Here is a 20,379-nt window from a genome sequence, read left to right on the forward strand (position 1 = left end):
TGGGTGCTTAGCTCCAGGACTGTGAAACGGGACCACAAGTATTAAGAGACAAAACATTAAACAATAGTTAGAGATATGCATAAATAGTGTGCATTTTGCAGTAAAGTAACAGGTAGTAGAGCAAAGCGTCAACAGAAAAAGTGAGTAAGTTTTTACATATGTGAGCTATATACAGGGGCCTGGGAGGGGGCACGGTTACCCAGGCAGATTCAGAGAGCCCTGAACTTCATTGGAGACGCTGAATACGGAAAATAATCATATATACGCTCAGGAAACATTGTATATCCACTCAGCAAGTTCTACTGGAGGATCTTCGTATTTCTACCACAGTGGAACATCCCCCCCCCCCCCCCCACCCCGCCTGCCACCCCTCCGGAGCTTGGCAATTTCTATAGTGGGTGAACACCCTCCCCACCCAGGGGCCCAAGGTGCCTCCCCCCAGAATTCCCAGCTACACCCCCAGCTGTAAATGTACATGTTGATTGGGCTGCCGTGGCACATTGGTCACGCATTGGTCCTAGACACTGTCCTACACACGTTCGTATCCATAAGTTAGGTGGATTGTTAGAGTGAAACCTGACTCCTCCTGATGGCTGTTCTAAGAGTGAGATAAATTTTGGTTTTGCCATCTGTTCCATGTCAGTCACAAATCAGTCCTTTTTTGTGTTGAATAGTGATACATGGGTATTTAAGCACTGGATGCCTTTATGCTTGGCTCACTGCGCCTGGTTGTCCTCTGCAGGCAAATTTAAACAGGGTTCCAATTAAGGGAAAAATCTGCAAAGAACAATGTACCTCTGCCAAAAATCCACCGCTACAATTACATTGTGTAAGCAATCAAGTAATAGATATGAGCAATAGCATATGGTTAACAGAGAATGGGATTGACTATCTATCTGTCTGTCTGTCTGCCTGTCTGTCTGTCTGCACTACATGGACAAACCCAAGCGCAATGCCAAGTGTTAGATGTAGTGGTGTGAAGCATGCTGCCACTGAACTCTTGAGCAGTGGAAACGTGTTCTGTGGAATGAGGAATCACGCTTCTCTGTCTGGCAGTCTGATGGATGAGTCTGGGTTTGGCAAATGCCAGGAGAACGTTGCCTACCTGATTGCATTGTGCCAAATGTAAAGTCTGGTGAAGGAGGGATAATGGTATGGGGTTGTTTTTCAGGGGTTGGTCTAGGTCCCTTGGTTCCAGTGAAGCGAACTGTTAATGCTTCAGCATACCTAGACATTTTGGACAGTTCTATGCTTCCAGCTTTGTGGGAACAGTTTGGGGAAGGCCCTTTTCTGTTCAGGCATGACTGTGCCCCAATGCACAAAGCAAGGTCCATATAGACATGGTTGAGTCCATTTGGTGTGGAAGAACTGGCCCACACAGATCCCTGACCTCAACCCCACTGAATGCCTTTGGGATGAACTAGAATGGAAATTGCGAGCCAGGCCTTCATGTCCAACATCAGTGCTTGACCTCACCAATACTCTTGTGGATGAATGGGCAAACGTTCCCACAGACACACTCCACATTCTTGTAGAAAGCTTTCCCAGAAGAGTGGCAGCTAGTTTAGCTGCAAAGGGGAGACCAGCTCCATAGTGATGCATATGGATTTAGAATCGGATGCCATATAAGTTCCTGTAGGTTTCTTGACCAGGTGTCCCAGTACTTTTGTCTATCTATCTATCTATCTATCTATCTATCTATCTATCTATCTATCTATCTATCTATCTATCTATCTATCTATCTATCTATCTGTCTGTCTGTCTAGCCATTATATTACACACTCTGTGTATGTCTGTGTGTGTGTGTGTGTGTGTGCGTGTGTGTGTGAGCGGGTATACCTATCCTTATGGGGACACAATGTCCCCATAACGTGATAAATATCCGTTTTTTTCCCTTATGGGGACCGGTTTCCTGGTTTTATAAAACTCTATTTTATAAAAATCAGTGACTGCTATGAAAAAACTAAAAATGCAAAAACTCTTGTATTTTGCTTGGTCACTTATGGTTATGGTTAGGGCAGGGTGGGGGTTAAGGTTGTCATAGTTAGCGTTAGCATTTTTGTCATAGAAGTGAATGAGTGAATGACCCATAAGGATAGGTATACCCTACGTGTGTGTGTGTGTGTGTATCCATCCATCCATCCATCCATTTTCCAACTCGCTTATCCTACTGGGTCACGGGGGGTACAGAGTCGATCCCGGAAACAATGGGCACGAGGCAGGGAACAACCCAGGACGGGTGGTTATATATATATATATATATATATATATATATATATATATATATATATATATATATATATATATATATATAGCTGCAAAGTTAGCTGACTCTAATTTCATTATAATGTCACAAAGTATGTACAAAGTTCTGTCCATATAGGTATTCATGTACTGTGTATTATATATATATATATATATATATATATATATATATATATATATATATATATATATATATATATATATATATATATATAATACACAGTACATGAATACCTATATGGACAGAACTTTGTACATACTTTGTGACATTATAATGAAATTAGAGTCAGCTAACTTGCCCTAGTAGTAAAAGCCACTTGAGTAAACAGTTTGTCACAGTACAAGAATATACTAATGGCAATTATCATGGGTCCTATTCTGATGTTTTGCTTGGAGAGTAATTGCAACTATAGCGAATTTAGTTTGCTATGACGATTCTTCTAATTCTTGCTTTCCCATGGACAACTGTGGCCCAGTGCTGTTTTGAGAGACAGTTTCCGCCTGTAAATTTTCCACTGCTATTTTTTACTTTCAAACTTTTTATTTAAAAGGGCTTGTGATCTGATTAGACAACGTATACAAAAACCCAGAATTTCTCATGAATTCAGTATTTCGTTTTGCTCCGTCTCCAGCTTTTTGCTCCAGTCTTTACTCTTCCAGCGGCACCAAGGGTCAGAGGGCTTTTTGTGCTCATGGTCATGAAATGAAAGGATTGACCAGTACCATGAACTGGCCTGCTCAGATATGGCTGTTCTGCTCCATTTGCTGGTTCACTTGCCACCAGGGGTTAACAAGTGTTAATTACAGACTTTCGTACCAGGATGCACATTCCAGGTTCAAGGCTCACTTTTACCTTCAGGCTACTGATTAAACTAACCGACTTTCTTCTCTAATACAAAGTTGTCTGGCTGTGTTGATTTCTTGCACATTTCGACTAAGAGGAGGAAATTCTTGTCAGTTTAAACAATGCAAAACGTTTTGCACATTTCAGATTTTTGGGCATCTTTTCCTGCAGCTGTGAGGGATTTGGTGAAAATATGAGTGATGTGGTGAAAATATAGGCATGATAAATATCTTTTGGGAAAATGCACAGGGCTTGTATAGCTCTAAAATGATGTAGTGCGCATGCTGTACTGCTGGTCTTACACCAAAAACAGGCCTGCGTTGCCTCAGGGCTTCTCTACTCCCACGTTACCAAAACAGACATTTTGGGTTGGGGGCAATAATGATTTATTACATGCTGTGAAGAAAGCAACAGTTTGCTGGGGGGGGGGGGGTTAATCCATAGGCTGACATGCAATAAGAAATGTCCGAGGCCTGCTTGGGTTTGTCAGCTTTGTAGTAATCATGTCCGAAGTGGTGATGGTTCAGATGTGATGTATGTGAGCTATAACATGACTCGGCGTGTCTTGGAAAGCAGATGTCTGGTTGCGGGGTTTGTTTTACAGATGTGTTCTGTTGAGGTGTGAATATTACTGGATGCAAACGAATCTTCATTTCATAAGCACTTTTCTGCTGCAGTAGGCAGTGAAAAGACCACAGATCGGTGGAGCATTCCCCTTGTTTTAGTGCTTCCACCTGAACATCATCACCATGCTTAGATATCTTTGACTTTGAATGTGAAGGGAGCGAGTACATACATGTCACATGGATGCACACTGAGGTCTGCTTCAAAAGCCAGTGACAGTGTTCATTATAATTCCCAGACAGCCAAATTCATGCCTAAAGGGGAAGTCATATGAAAGAGATTTTGAAATAGACAGTTTTTTATTCAGGAATAATTATCATTTAAAAAAATTCATTGTAATATCTAAGCAGCAGGAAAACTGTCGTCTGAGACGACTAAGGACACAGAAGGATCAGTGTTTTTTTTTGGTGAAATGCATGTTTCTGTGTTTCTCTGCAAGCTCTGTAGTTTTCTTTAAAGTACTTGCCTCCTAGGCAAGTTCAGGTAACTGACACTAAGATGATGGCTTTGGATACAGTGAGTCTCTAATAAGCCCAAGCAGGTGTTTCGGAAGGAAGACTCGACAGTGTGTGTTTGCTGTCTATGCTGTTATGAGAAAATAAATACGCTAAAAGCTTTTAATGCAAATAATTTAATGTTGTCATTCCTCTAGCCCGGCCTTCACTAGCTGAGATTAGCCACGGCACAGTCCATCAGGCAGGTTGAGGTTTATCTCCAGAAATTAATCATGTGGTTATATTTTACATCGGTGTTTCAGAGAGATCATCAATAGGACACCCTTCAACTTTTTATTTGTTTTTTAATTATATCCTTTGTCGAGTCTAGTGAGAAAATGTCTGTGCTAATAACATGAGAAATGACGCCCAAGCAAGCGGAGATCTGAAAAATAACGACAAACACACTTCCCTTTCATAACTCTCTGTCTGCCGGGTGGTGAGGAATTCCCCGTTTCGTTTGGGCCTCATTTTTCAAGTTTAGCCCTTTACAGCGAAAGGAATCGCCTTGAGTGGACAGTAAATCTTTTGTAAACCTGAATTCCCGTCAGAGTTCAGACAGCATGGCGTCTGCTTTGTTGGCCTGAAAACGGAGAGGTTTCTTTTCTGTAGCTGTTACATGAATAACGAAAACAGACTTAGCGTTTGTTAACAACTTAGCAACAGTTTTACTTAGCGTATGTTAGCGACTTGGCAATTTTGTTTAATTTATAGCACAGTTTTCTTTCCTTTTTTTGTCCTCCATTTTGTGCTCCACTTTAATCCTAACCTCCACACGATGTAGGCTGAGTAATAGAATCTGCTTTCTAACCCATCATCACACAGCCACCATAGTAGACAATGTAGTTTGCCAAGTCCTAATGTCCTTGCTTCTCTTCCTCCAGACGATACCATCATATCCTTACAGCAGCTGATTGGAGACCCCAACCCTTCTGATCTCACCCAAATCGACACTCCCGATAATACCCCTGGCTATGTCTTTGGCCCGGACACCAACATTGGCCAGATAGCCCGAGGCCATTTTCCCACCCCCTTCTTCCGCCACTTCTCCATCCTCTTCAACCTGAAACCTACGTCCTCCAAGGCCGGTGTCATTTTCTCCATCACCGATGCCAGCCAGCAAATCATGTATGTTGGCGTCAAGCTGTCAGAGGTGAATAACGGAAGACAAAATGTCATCTTCTATCACACGGAGCCTGGCTCCCAGACCTCCTACATGGCGGCCAGCTTCAGCGTGCCCTCGCTATTCGACACCTGGAGTCGGTTCGCCATCGCCGTGTCTGAAGATCAGATCACCCTCTACATGAACTGTGACACGGAGCTTGACGCGGTACGCTTTGAGCGTTCTCCTGACGACATGGACCTGGAAGCTGGGGCAGGTGTCTTCGTGGGCCGGGCTGGGCTGGCAGATCCGGACAAATTCCTGGTATGCGGTTCTCCCGTTATTTTGGCGGTCATAGTAAAGTGTGGTGGAAATGTTTTTTTTTTTTCCCCAAAAAGAATGATAAACTCAGGAGACAATCAAGTCAAAATGCCTGAAGAAAAATACTGTTTTTTTTTTGGTAGTAAAACAGGAAAGAGGCTGTCTGGCTAAATCAGCCATGATTTAATTGCTTAAATTGGCCTGCGTCAAGTCAAAACACACAGCACAAGTGAAAGCAAACCTGTTCCCTTCTCTGGGACAGGAAAGCTAATTCTCAGGGAGCAATTAGCCAATGATGACCTATCCTGTAAGTTTAATGGCCGCTCAGCCATGTTCAGCCTCCTCCCGGATTATTAACTCGGTTTGACAGGCTTTCTTTGACCCTCTGAGATAATTATGCAGCACCCAGTCCAGAACATAAATGAAGGAAGACATGTGTGGAAGCTATGGGTCTAGTGCTGCATTTTTTTCTGACTTTCTGAGCACTGGAGATGCTTCACATCCATAGATTTTTCACAGGCGGCTTTTAAGGAATTTAATTTCCTGTTAAGCTAAAAGGTGAATGCATTCGTGACGTATCATAATCACCAGATGTGTAACCGGCTGATGTTGTGTTGCGTTGTGTTATGTGTGTGTCTCAGGGAGTTATTAGTGAGCTGAAGGTGGTGGGAAACCCTCAGGCCGCCGAGAGGCACTGCGAGGAGGAGGAAGACGATTCTGATGCCGTACGTACTGAAGGGGACCAGCCACTGTGCGCACGTCCCCTTGTCATAAACTCCAAATGTCTCTTTGGGTTTCTTTTTTTTTCACTCAGTAATAAGGAGTTTCCTTAGCAGACATGGAATATGTATTTGAAAGCCTGTTGTTGGTGACACCCACCCCAAGAAGGGGTAAGCTACCTACTTTATGCAAATCAGGTCCTGAAGAGGAAGAAGATGAAGGGCCAGTACACCATGACAAACTGCCATCCTGTCATATAAAAGGTCTTATATATCGAAAACATGATGGGTTCACCAGAATATGTGGTTAATGTTTTAATTCTGTGTCCTTGCATATTGATGTGAGTGACATGCAACTTTATCAGGATCAGTTAGTGTTTAGCTAAATGAATGGGAATTACAGATAAGAAATAATAAACTGTGATTCCTGTTGTTTCTTTTCGTGGATCGAAATAGATGGTGTGAGAAATACTACAGTTAATACTTTTTTCATGTTATTGTATGATATATCACATATTTGGTCATTTTTAACAATATGTGGAGGCTGCACAAATCTGTCATGGGTTATGAAGGCAGTTGAAAGTCAGAAGTCTGCCTAAAATACCAGACAAAAGCTTCTCAGTCTCAGTTACATATAGCTTCTCAGTTCCCATTTTACATGATTTACTGTCAGCGAGTAACGCTGCTCTAAATGTAAATGAAGATTCTGAAAAAAACCCATCTTTTACAGGCATCCGGTGACTATGGCAGTGGATATGATGAGGAGATGACTGCCAAGGTATGCTTCTGTCGTTCTTTTTCTTTTTTGTTTGTTTATTTTTATTTTTTTTACTTTAAAGCAACATTTATGGATCTTTTTAAGGAATTTTTATATTCCTTATATTTTTAATTGAAGAGCAAATTTCCAAAATTCACTCGGTCCCCGAGGTACTGTTGTGGGAAAAGTTTGTAAGTAAATTCCATTCCTGTGGACTGAGCGAGTTACACAAATGTAACGAAAGCTCTTCCTTGGATTTGTTTGGTTCCTGATACTGTAAGGTACGATGAGGAAGGCTGACTTTACGTCATTGGCGGTCTCATCTCAAAAACAACAAAAAATGGAGTGAGTGAGTTTTGGAAACCCGCGTTTCAGTCTAGTCTCTAATTTTACTTGTATGAGTAGCTGTGAGATTGTGTACTGGCTGGGTCACTGAAGCCCATTCCGATCAGAAGTTCTGTTCCTGTTCTGATCCTTCGCTGTCTGGCTGGAAAAATCATCAGATTCAGTGTCGGCTCCCCTCGCCCCAGCCACGCAGAGCTCCCCTGGAACAATCTTTTGAATAAACTTGGCTTTGGGGGCTCCTTCACTTTATTATGTTTATCCGTTTTCTCGATTAGCATTAAGGTATGCCGTGCCTAGCAAGCAAGTGGGGTCAGGAAAATTCCCAGCAGGCAGCTGGTGACGCACAAAGCCCCTCCTCTGCCCCCCACCCCCATGACAGTTCCATAGAAACGGAACCCATGGCTGATAATAACGAAGGATCCTTCTCTGCTGAGCAGGTTGTAAATGGTGTGTAATATCATAACAAAGCTGGTGTTGGGTGGAAAATTAGCTATTAAATATGCTATTCAGTGCTGGACACATATATCAACCAGCTATAGTAGGTAGCTTTGCAGGTATCAAAACATAGTGAGTGTGCAAATGAGCAGACTTACTGTGGAGAGTTCGCTCGCTAGGTGGACGCAGTGGGATTTTGTGGCACAACACAAAGGGGTAAAATTGAATTAGAAGTCCAGCTGGCCACTTGAGGCAATTATAAAGTAAAATATTCAACATGGAACAGAAAGCACATGCATAATTTGTTAGAAGTATATAAGGCATATTGCATACAGTAAATTATATACTGTAATACTGTAACATTTATTTTTCATAGGTTCACAAGAAGCATTAAACATCACAGGACAAAACTTTTCACTTTCTTGTAACTACTGAAACCTGTAATGAAAGGGAATATCAAAGTAGCATGCTTGGATCCAAACACCGCAGACATTATACGTTTAAGTCTGTTGGAAGCATTAATTACCAATCCACTGTGGATTGACACTGCTGCCGTGATTGTGTGTGTGTGTGGCTCTCTCTGCGTGTTCCTTGTATACTTCAAGACTTAGGATAGGGCTGCCTGTGAATTTCTCTCATGCGGTGCGGTGACCTGATGGATCTGCTGAAGGTTACAGAGCCCACTTTGAAGCCCTGTTCTGCAGCAGTCGCACATCTTTGGGGATTCCAAACACTTCACTTGTGTTTACTAAACCCTTGTCAGCACAAGAGCCAGGAAATGTTTTACTCACGTTATCAACATTTATTACTCATACAGGATAAAGTGTCCATCTCTTTGGAAAAAAAGTGAAAATTTATATGGATTTGACATTGTTTTGGTCCATTGAAAAACAAATTATTCAACTGAATGACATTAATTTTCTCCACCATTACAGTGTCTACAATTTTTCATCTGATTACATCGTTGTCAAATTATACAAAAGTCAGCTGCTGTTATGGGTTTTTTTTTTGCAGGTCTCACATAACCAATCTTTGCTTCTTTCTGTTTGTAAACGTCTGAGGCCCAGAGATAGTGAATTCCAGGTTCTTGTGCTTGTTGGCACCTAATGGTGTAAATGCTGTCGACACATGTGCACTATATAAAAGTAATTAAGGATATGAGAGCCAGGAGGCAGAAATCTGAGAAATGACTCTCCGTACACAGGCTTACCCAACTATTTCACCAGTATTTTGCAATGGGACCAGTTAAATAATCAATGGGAAGTGCATTGGCTTACTGGGACCTGGCTGTGCATGAAAGTCCCATCTATCTGAATCTTCAGCTCTTTTTTTTTCCAAGTACAATCAGCAGGTGACCTCTGAGCACCAGGAATTTCCATCCAGGTCCCCACTTCAGTGAACCCTGAGCTATGCTGGTGTAGAGCTCAACACCTGCCATTTTGTTTGTTGTGGTTTCCATGTTTCTGAAGGACAGAATCAGCAAGGAGGCGCATGCCACCATGTCAGAGTTTTGATAGGGCAGATCTTTCTGCTGGTGTTCTTCAAGTCTGAATTGCTGAATTTTAAGGCTGTAGACTGCAAGTTAGAACTAATAGTGGGGGCGGATTAGCACATAGGCTGTCCTTGGCTATAGCTTACCGCCACTGCAAAACATCAACCCCCCTCCCCCCATCAGGAAAAATGGAACGGTAATAAAATGTGATTATTCCGTCACATTGCTGACATTACATCAGCCCAGAAAATAGCTCCAGTGGCCTTCTTGGAAGACGAGCTTCCAGCCAGTAGCTCCCAGATTATTTAGGCTTGAGCCCCGGTGCTGATGTTGGCCTATGGCCCCCAGAGGAGTTCATCTCTGACCATGGGTCTTTTCTTTGCCCCTCTGTAGGTAGTGCCACCACCCCTGGCCCCCATTCCACAGCCTCCAGTGACCACAGACTCTATTAAACTGACAGAGACACTCCATGCAGCAGAAACTGGGCACAGAGGGACAGGTTAGTGACTGACAGACCTGCTACTGAAGCTTAGTCTGGCTGTCTGAAATCTGAATTTGAACACTATTATCTGTTTATGTTAATTGTGGTTAATTAAGACATATGATCGCGCTATGACTAAGGATTTTTTTGTACGTTTTCACTGGATACTAATCAAGCAAATAACTTTATCATTATTTTTAAAAAAATCAAAATGAAGGGCCCCAGGGGGCATTCTGGCTCAATGGGTGGCACAGTTGCCCAAAGACCCTGACCATGATAAGTGTTTAGAAGATGGATGGATGGGTGATGGAAATACTGATCCGTTCCTGTGACACAGTGCCCTCTGGTGGAAATAATCAATATGGAGAAAAAGTCCATATTTTATGCTTTTTTGTAATACAAAAAAAATTTAACCAATACATTGAAAATGAAATTTTAGGAATGTTTTATAAAAACTTAAAAACAAACTTAACCTTAAAAATGTTTCAATTGAGTCCTTGATGGAATCTTGGTGATCTGAGCGTTACTGCCTGCACAGAGGTAAGCTGTGGAACACGAAAACAAACATGCTAGTTATCAATGAATCATACTTGGATAATGTGCTCATTTGCATTTTCAGAACACAAAGTATATCAAATAGGTTTCATCAAAAGAAAAAAAAACAAGCTAAAGCTAAAACCTCTACTTTTAGGTGATGAAAATGTCTATTTTCCCTTCACTCTAGCCCATGAGTCTCACAGCCATTTGGTGGAGTCCAGACCTGGGCTAACAGGACCACAAGGTGAGTTCCAAGAGGACCTGTCATCATCATAAGGCTTCCTGGGGAGCCTGCCTGCCGCACTATAACCATTTTCAGTACACTTGTTGAGCATACTCACGTGTAAAGTGTAACAAAGTTTGGGATACCAACTAAATGCTGTTGTGTTATAACTTTAAGAGTTCAGTGATAACCTCAGTCACTCCCTGATGCAGGACCAGGTGGCCCTAAAGGAGCGAAGGGGGACAAAGGAGAGGCGGGAATTAAGGGAGACAGGGGTCCTGCAGGGCCCAAGGGAGACTCGGGGTCGGATGCTGGGACACGAAGTGTGAGTCGCGGAGATAAGGTATGTCTGATTTATTTATTTTTTGCTAATTTAATTTTCGTTACCCACAATTTGCACATGCCCGAGGCAGAGATGGGTTTCTGTCTTGTGCCGTGATGATCCCTGACCAGTATGGCCTCATTTCTAGGGTATTTGTAGTGCCAAGTAGTCCAAACAAAGCAAAAAATGAAATGTATATTTAAAACTGCAAGCTGTAGCTCAGAAGTTGTTAGTGCAGATGTTTTTCAAACATATGACTTACAAAAACTAGTTTGGCAGTTTGGATTTGGCAGTCAGGAAAAAGTTTTGATTAAAAAGAATGCATTCATATATCTAGGCCTTTGATATTCACATGCTTTTAAAATTTTGGACAAGATTTCTGCTCATATTTTCATGACAGATCAATTGTAAATATGTGACAAATGTTTATCCTGTATTTTTTTAGGGTGACCCAGGGGAGAAAGGAATAAAGGTATGTTCGTTCATGGATGATAGCATTACAGCATAATGCTAAATCAACCTCTTTTTAATAGTGGAGTCCAATTAAATTAATTACATACAAGAGTGTGTAGCTTAACGTCTGGGTTACCTTCTGTCTGATAGGGCGTTGGGAGAATTGGATGTTATATGAACATCGTATACACTGTATACAACCCTGTATGCAGTAGTATGCATGGATCTATACTGTATACTGTATGTACTGCCTAAATCGATAGGATACTTTACACTAACTAATACAGTACTTTACGGCTGTGTACTGCACTATAATAAAACTCATAAGTAATACATATACACTGCATTAGCACCCCAAAAGGGAGAAAGAACATAAAATAATGATAAAAAGTACAGTATACAGTAAATACATAAGTGCATAACAGACATTAATTATTGCTGTGAAGTATTATGGGTAATTGCTTTGTTTACACTAGCTACATGTGGTGCATTATAATCACTTATGTCTGCTGCCTTCCATTAGGAGATCAGGATTTTGCATCTGTGTTTTAACCTTATGGGACCTTGGATATATATGCGGCCAGACGTTTCGTGGAAGGATGTTAAGCAATGCATAACTACGATCAAATGTTTAATCACGTAAAGTTGACTTGCGTATATCTAAGCATATATATAAAATCCCCACCGTGCGCGTTTTTAAGGATGATGCTTAATCAAAGCATCCGAAGTACATTAAATGAAAATTGGCACCAGACAAGGCAGGCAGTTGTTTTCCTTTTTCCTTCGTTTTCCTTGCGCTTAGTTTTCTTGCGCTGTGAATGCATCTATTCTAATTAGTGTAGTGCTTTATACAAATTAATTCTTATAAAGAACTAATTTCATTGGGCAGACATATGGCTTATTATAGTATTTAGTATGCCTGACGTTTCCTAGAGAATTATATTAATTGTAGCATTTTTTAATACCAATAATGAAATTTTTTTATGTGTTCGCAACACAATGCCCAGGCTAGGTTAGGCTACGCTGAGTTGAACGGTACAGGAGGAGGTGGAATGCAAACTGCGGAAATATTGTCGTACATAAGGGGTTGAAGAATGGTTTATTTGTGTCAGTTGTGGAGTGTCTGTATATGAGAAGAGTAGCTCTCAGCTGCGCTTTGCCAGCTGGTTGACAGATGAGTTGGATGCAGAATTGGAAACCATTTAAATATAAAGTGAATGATGTATTCGACCATCAGAATAGGCTGATGCCTTTAAGTTCTATTAACATTTTTTTCATATAGACTTGTGGGGACTTGTTTGAAATTTTGGGTTTAAACTTTAGCACAAACAACATGACACCTGGGCCCTGCATCATGGATTTTTGAGTTAGTAAGATTTTAAGGTAATCTGAGTTAAATATACAGGTGTGAAGAAATCTTGCTTTGCGATACAGGCCCCTGAAATAACTGAACTGTATGTTAATGATTACGTGCAGTGAAATTCAGTTTCAGTTTACCTGTACTGCTTGGCACACCGTCACAATTCTGCTTATTTAGGGAAGTGCTGGATTTGGCTATCCTGGGGCAAAAGGTGACCAAGGACCCCCTGGCCCCCCTGGACCTGCTGGGCCACCTGGTCCTGCTGCGGAGCTCGTGCACCGTGGGGATGGAACCGTGGTGCACCAGATCCCAGGACCCAGAGGACCACCTGGCCCTCCAGGGTCTACTGGCCCAGCAGGACCTCCAGGAGCCGACGGAGAGCCAGTGAGTTATGTTCTTTCTACCTTTGTAATTTACCAGTAGAGGGTCGTCTGCAGCACTCAAAAACAAACCTGAGATTCATGTTTAAACCATGGTTCTAGGTGCATTAGCCTACAGTAGAATACAATAGCTTAAAATAAGCCTTAAGCTATATTGTACATTTATTGGTTTGACTCCACATGGTCAAACTTAAATAATTTATCTTTACACCTACAATGTGCAATACCAGTCACAGGTTTGGACACACAAAGCCATCTACAAAACAGACTGATAGAGTGTCGCATCACATGACCAGACCACTTTACCTTAACACAATATAATCAGTTTTGGAGCAGTTTGACCAGGGAGGGAAGGAAAAGTGGCCAATGAGAGCTCAGCATATGTGGGACCACCTTCAGGACAGCAGGAGATGCGTCCCAGGAGGCCACCTCACGAAACAGTGTCATGAAAGGAGACAGTAGGGCCAAAGTCTAACTGGAGGCACTCTGCCAGTCCGGGGATTTGACCTGGAACCTTTTGAGTCTCAACTTCACCCCCACAACCAATGATTTTTTTTTTCGTTTAGTACCTCCACGATGTCTTAAGGATAATGATAATGATAATGATTCTGAAATCTAGAGAATAGTAAGAATAAACCTTCCTATGGGTAGGCATGTCCAAAATTTTCACTGGTACTGTACATGATGCAAGTATATTTAAAAATGTCTGGGCTAAAATACGAATTGAAATCTTCCGCTTTTCTCTTTTTCACAGGGTGACCCTGGTGAAGACGGTATTCAAGTAAGTTCTGTCCGTAATTGTTTTATGGTAGACTAACGTACAGTATGTGTAGGATTCGGAGACAAAGACATGTTTGTGATAAGCCTGCTCAGCGATGTATAGATAGTACAAGTTGCTGGAATTGTTCTTAGGTTTACACAGACTGGTTACTTATCTTCGTGTTTCCATCAACAGGGTTCTTCTGGACCACCAGGCTTCCCAGGAAGCCCAGGCGACCCTGGAGTTAAGGGAGAGAAGGTATGAAGATCTCAGTCCCTTTAAGCAACTTGATGACTTGACTTGTTTTGGTTGACACTGAGTTGTGCATATGCCATTGATTTATTTATGTGATCACAAATGTTTGTTTGGTTGGCTGCTGCATTTTAGGGTGACCGGGGCGAGGGGCAGCCTGGCCCCAGGGGATCTCCGGGGCCCCCTGGACCTCCTGGACCATCTCGTTCTGATAGACCTGTGAGTTCATATTTTCCCTCTTTACCATTGCTTTGCTGGTACGGTAGTAGAAGTAGAGGTTATTTTAGGAGTCGCTGGTGCAAAGAATTTATTGGCCAACAATAACTGTTGAGTAAGGTGTGTGTGTGTGTGTGTGTGTGGGTCAGGTGTGTATATTACATTGTGGGGCCAATGTAATCTGTCTTTGTCTGTTTATATATACAGACACTCCTCTACTTACGAACTTTCAACTTACAAACTTTCAGACGTACGAACGAAGAGGACTCTAAGTCCAAATTGTATTCGTTGGGCTTCCATTTCCTGTCCATAACATCAATTGTTTTTCCTGCGCGTCAATTCCACCTAGTATGACTTCTGACCGCTACTCCCGCCGCGCAGCAGCGTAGCGTGCGTACTCCCAGCATCCTATCTCTTTGTACTTGCGTATACCCTTAAAATGTTGTTGAATAACGACTTACGAACATTTCAAGTTACGAATGGCCATTAGGAACGTATCTCATTCGTAAGTAGAGGAGCGTCCGTACATGTATTGGAGGTCAGTATGTTAACTCTGCCTCTTTCTTATTTCTAGACATTTGTCGACATGGAGGGATCAGGATTCCCTGATTTAGAGAGTTTTCGGGTAAGTTTCTTTAGCAAAGGCCACTTGGCCAATAGTGACCAGAATGAAATGTATTTTTCTAAATCCATTTCATCGGAAAACCTGATCAATCACTGACAACCCCAAATTATTATGACAAACCCTCACTATTATTATTATTATTATTACTATTATTATTATTATTCACTCATCATTTTTATGTTTCTGTTTTTATGGTAGGGTCTGCCAGGTCTTCCTGGTCCCCCTGGACCTCCGGGCCCCCCGGGGCCAGCTGTCCCTGTTGAGTCAACTAGAATTGATCCACCTATTGGACCACCAGGAAAAGATGGAGCTCCTGGCCTACTGGTAGCTATTAGAGTGATTGTAGTCTATACACATGAGAATTCTTCGTCTGGAGTTGATGGTACTTTTTGGCATTCAGGTCTTCATGTCTTGTCTGATCCATAAGCTTAACCCTTGATGGTTTTAGGGCCCCCCTGGTCCAGCTGGTAAAGACGGGCTTCCAGGAGCTCCAGGATTACAAGGAGAGAAGGTGATGGGCTGTAGTGGTTTATCAATAGTTATGTTCTACTGTGGCTCTGAACTTCATTAATTTTTCTGAAATTCCTTATTGTCCAGCTAACAGATTATTACACAGCATTATATTATAAGTCTAAACTCTTCTCTTCCGCAGGGTGATGCAGGTGAACTGGGTCTTCCTGGACCAGTGGGAGAAAAGGTATGATTAAATTCCATATTTCTCAATTTTCATGATCACTTTTTGCTGTTTTTTTAATCATTCTGTTAAGTTTTTCCTATTAAGAAATATGGATTATTTTTTTTTTCTCCAACTCAAGCTGCCAAACCCCTGAAAAAAAATGTCACCTTGTTTGAATAACCATCCAGTCCTGACTGATTTGTGACTGATTTGAGTTGTTTATATACGGAATCATCGTGGGTTCAGGAGTCTGAGATGTGCTTCCTCCTCTTAGCAAGGCTCCTACCCCTCCATACCCACATATCTCTTAGACCTGCTGTCTTTCTATGCATCCTCATCCCCCTCGGGAGTGGCTGGCTTGCAGGTACCAGGTCCTGCATGGTGTTGTATTTTGAGTTTCAGATGGTGATGATATGCAAAGCTAACACTGTCTGAAAGTTTGGCTTTTCCTTAGCATAACAAATGTCCCAGATTATGTATTTTCCTGCCTACATGTGACTGCCTTGGCATGCAGAGTTAAATTTGTCAAACAGCAACACTGTCTTCGGTTTCAAAACGGGGGGGGTTGTAATGTATCACCCCCCCCCCCCCCCCCCCGAAACCATGCTGGTTAATAGTAAATATGCCTCACTGTGGCGACACACTGCATCCTTTCTCCATTCCACAATCTCCTCTTTGGATTGTCAGTCCAATGATGGCACAGGTAATGTGTTTATAGACACTTTAGTGGAAATTATATGTACTATTGAGGTATTTTGAAGATACTATAAAATATGTGATGTATTTTAAGGGGGGCGGCATGGTGGTGCAGTGGTTAGTACTGTTGCCTCACACCTCTGAGACCCGGGTTCGAGTCTCCACCTGAATCACAGGTGTGCGGAGTTTGCATGTTCTCCCCATGCTGTCGTGGGGTTTCCTCCGGGTACTCCGGTTTCCCCCCACAGTCCAAAAACATGCTGAGGCTAATTGGAGTTGCTAAATTGCCCGTAGGTGTGCATGCGTGAGTGAATGGTGTGTGAGTGTGCCCTGCGATGGGCTGGCCCCCCATCCTGGGTTGTTCCCTGCCTCGTGCCCATTGCTTCCGGGATAGGCTCCGGACCCCCCGCGACCCAGTAGGATAAGCGGTTTGGAAAATGGATGGATGGATGGATGTATTTTAAGGGGAAACCCAGCGCAAATGGACCAAATCCCATGTCATTTTGCATTAGTTATGGATTTTTGCTTGCTCACTTATGGGTCAGAGAGGTGACTCTGACCTGCCTTCCTTTTTCCTTTATAGGGTTCTCAGGGTATATCTGGGGTCCCAGGGAAGCCTGGAGAAACTGGACTTGCTGGACTGCCTGGACCAATGGGACCTGTTGGACCCCCAGGGCCACCAGGACCCCCAGGACCTGGTTTCGGTGTTGGCTTTGTGAGTATTCCCATGTAGTTCCCTAATCAGCAGTCACTGCTAACATGAGTGTAATTATACCGTGTGCTTTGATAAACCTCCCCTCTCTGCTGCAATAACTGGGTCTAAGCATCGTAGGTTCCTGACCAGTAGTCTTTTTCTGAAGGACGACGGGGACTTGGAAGCTTCAGGTGTGGGATTTTTTAGTGGAGCTCCTGGAGTGAGAGGACCTAAAGGACAGCAGGTGCGTTTCTGGCACCTTCTCGGCTGTTGCTGCGCATTCGCTTCCCTCATGATGGTTTCCCATTTTCTGTCTCTTATTTTTCTTAGGGACCTCCTGGAGTTCCAGGCCTATCAGTAAGAACATGCCTAATATTGCTGTAGTGGTTATAATTACAGTAATTATGAGCTCTGGGTGTAATGTGCTTACTGTGACTGCTTCCAGCAGTTATGATTAAAGACAATATTCCTATTAGTGTTTGTGTATAATTATTTATGTGGCTTCCTAGGGAATGCCAGGGCTTCCAGGACCACCTGGGGAGCAGGGGAGCGAAGGTTCCCAGGGACTGGATGGCAGACCAGGATTGGACGGCTTCCCAGGACCACAGGTGTGTTTTCACGTCTATGTTTGATTGATAGATGACTTATTGAGAGTCCGTATGTATTTCACTTGTGCAGAGGGTTTCTCTGCTTCTTGGAATAGATATAATTATATATTAATAGCCCAGTATCATCCATCCATCCATCCAACCATCCTTCCATCCATCCATCACCCATGATCTTTTTACTGTGCTGGGTTGCGATGAGCATGTAGGCTGCACCATGAAACACCATGAAAAACAGTGCATTGTCACCCTGGGTGTGATGCCAATTAGTCCTGTATCAGTCAATAATAATTGCATTTTTTCATTTCCATCACTGTCTTTATCCAAGTCGCGATGATGTGGGATGATTTGGCCCTGCCTCAGCAGGAACGAACATCGTGCATACAGTTTCAGTCAGATATTTAATTGTTAGTCAATAGGTGTCGGTACATAATTGTTTTTGGTTGCCTAAAGTTCTGCCCTTGTCATATGAACAGAGAGGAACAAAGTCGGCAAATTCCTTTTGCCCCGTTGGCCTCTCAGCTTGAGAAGAGGCAGCACCAAAAGATGGGGTTCTTTTTATACTTTTCTAGCACTGTAAAAATTTGATGCTTGGACTGTGTTAATTCTTTTTCTCCATACATCTTTCAGGGTCCAAAAGGTGACAGAGGAGAAAAGGGCGATAGGGTAGGTTGAGACTCCGCACACATACCCCAAACCCTTTCCAGACACTAATAACAGATATTAGACCTGTACTGTTGTGTCTCTCTCTAGGGGGAGTCTGGTCGAGATGGAGTAGGAATTACTGGGCCTCCAGGACCCCCCGGCCCCCCAGGACAGATCATCTACCGGTCTTCAGCCAATGTAAGGTGGTACACAACTAATTTCCATTGATCATTGACAATTACTCCTATGAGGCAAATGATTTTGTTTGTCCTCATTACAGTATGATGAAATCACTGGAACTCAGGGATCTCAGGTTAGACCTTATCATCTCACTTACCTCTAGATCTGTATCATTTTATCGTAAAGGGCGCCCTGTTTTGAATCATGCACTCTGTCTGTCTTTGTGTCTCTCTCTGTCTGTCCGTCGGTCCATCCACCCACCCACCCACCCACCTACGTATCTACCTACTAACCCACCTACCTAGAGTGCAATTGGTCTTCCTGGCCAAGCAGGATTACCTGTGAGTATGTCATTAAAACGATGTAGCCAATCTAAAACATGAGAATAAAATAACCGTAATGCATACGAAACAGCTGCTACAATTTCACTCGTTTTCCATTGTTCACTATTAGTACTGCTTATTGTCTTTCTACAGGGTCCTCATGGACCAAAGGGTGAAAAGGGAGACCCGGGTCTCCCAGGCTACGCAGTTAAGGTGTGGAGACTATGCTACATACATAAATGTATAGTACTATGATAATGATTTTATTTAAATTTAAATTTAAATCTGTCTTAAATTTCCTGCTTTATGTATTTTTGTCAAGGGAGAGAAAGGGGAACCTGGCGTGGTCATTGGACCTGATGGAAGTTCTCTGTCTTTGTCTGGCCTCAGAGGACAGAAGGTAAGCTCACGAGGAGTCACTGCTGCTGTCTGATTTGATGTTTGTAATGTCAGTTATGGTCAATGTGGTCCCTCCCACTGCAGGGTGATAGAGGATCGCCTGGGCTAGTCGGACCACCTGTGAGTAGTAGACACTGAGTTGACCTAGAGGGCTTATTACAGCTTATTATGTTGATGTTAATACAGTAAGGTATCTAAATGACTTTTTTTTCCAGGGCCAGTATGGTCCTACTGGAATGAAGGGTGAAATCGGAATGCCAGGAAGGCCTGTATGTATCTCTCTATGCCATATGCAGGATCTGTGTTGTTGGAATTACCTGCTGAGGGTTTAAACTAACTTTACCCACTGAATTTAGGGACGCCCTGGCTTGAATGGGTATAAAGGTGAAAAAGGGGAACCAGAATCAGGGGCAGGATATGGATATCCCGTAAGGCTAAAACTCCATACTCACTTCATGACTGATTATATGTAATAAGATCAATTAATTTTATTAGCATGGGATCATTCAGGTTGGATAAATGTGTCTGTTACGCTTTAGGGTCCTCCAGGCCCTCCTGGGCCACCAGGACCTCCAGGACCCTCAGTATCACTGGACAGGTTTAGCGTAAGTACAAATATCACCAGGTGTTGAAAAACCTATTCTTCACTAAAATGTTCTGCAACGTGTAACCATATTGATTTCTAAATGTGGCATTGTTTTCATCTTATTTTAGAGATATGATGATGGCTCCAGATTTTATCCAGGTAAGCAGAACCCTAATGAAGCCAGATTGCATCCGGTGATACAAAAATAAGGGTATTCTTACATTTCTGCTGGGTAATCAAACTCACGGCCCTTATAGACAATATAAGTAAAAATTCAGTGAATAATGCTTTAATCTGTGAAGACAATGTTAATGAGAACCAAATGCCTGTGGCCTCATGTATAACAATTAAGTGAAAAACAGCCTGGATGCTACAGACTAATGTTCATTCTGTTGTAGCGTGTTTAGTTTAGTTATATATAATTTCCTATTTTAGTTCTGAACAAATTATTGAAACTGTTTGATTGGAGTGTAGTGTGTCTCTAGTTGGCTAATCAGTGGTGTTCTTCTCAGCAGCTATGAAAGGAGAGAAGGGGGATCGTGGTTCCCCAGGTGCTCCAGGTAATTCG

General features: G+C 42.5%; 1 protein-coding gene across 5 annotated transcripts in view; it reads left to right on the forward strand.

Annotated features, from left to right (window-relative positions):
* LOC125710150 (collagen alpha-1(XVIII) chain-like) overlaps positions 1 to 20,379 on the forward strand; it is a 62,869-nt gene that overhangs the window by 37,921 nt on the left and 4,569 nt on the right. For 4 of the 5 annotated variants that reach the window (XM_048979518.1, XM_048979514.1, XM_048979515.1 and 1 more), the window contains 31 exons: positions 5,112 to 5,653; positions 6,292 to 6,375; positions 7,100 to 7,147; positions 9,792 to 9,897; positions 10,604 to 10,660; positions 10,852 to 10,982; positions 11,407 to 11,433; positions 12,952 to 13,158; positions 13,909 to 13,935; positions 14,110 to 14,172; positions 14,302 to 14,385; positions 14,957 to 15,007; positions 15,206 to 15,331; positions 15,456 to 15,518; positions 15,660 to 15,704; positions 16,963 to 17,094; positions 17,240 to 17,317; positions 17,404 to 17,430; positions 17,583 to 17,681; positions 18,309 to 18,344; positions 18,432 to 18,521; positions 18,604 to 18,636; positions 18,809 to 18,844; positions 18,980 to 19,039; positions 19,149 to 19,226; positions 19,310 to 19,345; positions 19,441 to 19,494; positions 19,582 to 19,653; positions 19,765 to 19,830; positions 19,940 to 19,970; positions 20,324 to 20,371. In XM_048979518.1, the coding sequence (XP_048835475.1) occupies positions 5,112 to 5,653; positions 6,292 to 6,375; positions 7,100 to 7,147; positions 9,792 to 9,897; positions 10,604 to 10,660; positions 10,852 to 10,982; positions 11,407 to 11,433; positions 12,952 to 13,158; positions 13,909 to 13,935; positions 14,110 to 14,172; positions 14,302 to 14,385; positions 14,957 to 15,007; positions 15,206 to 15,331; positions 15,456 to 15,518; positions 15,660 to 15,704; positions 16,963 to 17,094; positions 17,240 to 17,317; positions 17,404 to 17,430; positions 17,583 to 17,681; positions 18,309 to 18,344; positions 18,432 to 18,521; positions 18,604 to 18,636; positions 18,809 to 18,844; positions 18,980 to 19,039; positions 19,149 to 19,226; positions 19,310 to 19,345; positions 19,441 to 19,494; positions 19,582 to 19,653; positions 19,765 to 19,830; positions 19,940 to 19,970; positions 20,324 to 20,371 (2,637 nt within the window). The remainder of the gene's footprint in view (positions 1 to 5,111; positions 5,654 to 6,291; positions 6,376 to 7,099; positions 7,148 to 9,791; positions 9,898 to 10,603; positions 10,661 to 10,851; positions 10,983 to 11,406; positions 11,434 to 12,951; positions 13,159 to 13,908; positions 13,936 to 14,109; positions 14,173 to 14,301; positions 14,386 to 14,956; positions 15,008 to 15,205; positions 15,332 to 15,455; positions 15,519 to 15,659; positions 15,705 to 16,962; positions 17,095 to 17,239; positions 17,318 to 17,403; positions 17,431 to 17,582; positions 17,682 to 18,308; positions 18,345 to 18,431; positions 18,522 to 18,603; positions 18,637 to 18,808; positions 18,845 to 18,979; positions 19,040 to 19,148; positions 19,227 to 19,309; positions 19,346 to 19,440; positions 19,495 to 19,581; positions 19,654 to 19,764; positions 19,831 to 19,939; positions 19,971 to 20,323; positions 20,372 to 20,379) is intronic. The other variant, XM_048979513.1, reaches the window with a different exon arrangement.

Source organism: Brienomyrus brachyistius, chromosome 16 (genome assembly GCF_023856365.1).
Source record: "Brienomyrus brachyistius isolate T26 chromosome 16, BBRACH_0.4, whole genome shotgun sequence".
NCBI lineage: Eukaryota > Metazoa > Chordata > Actinopteri > Osteoglossiformes > Mormyridae > Brienomyrus > Brienomyrus brachyistius.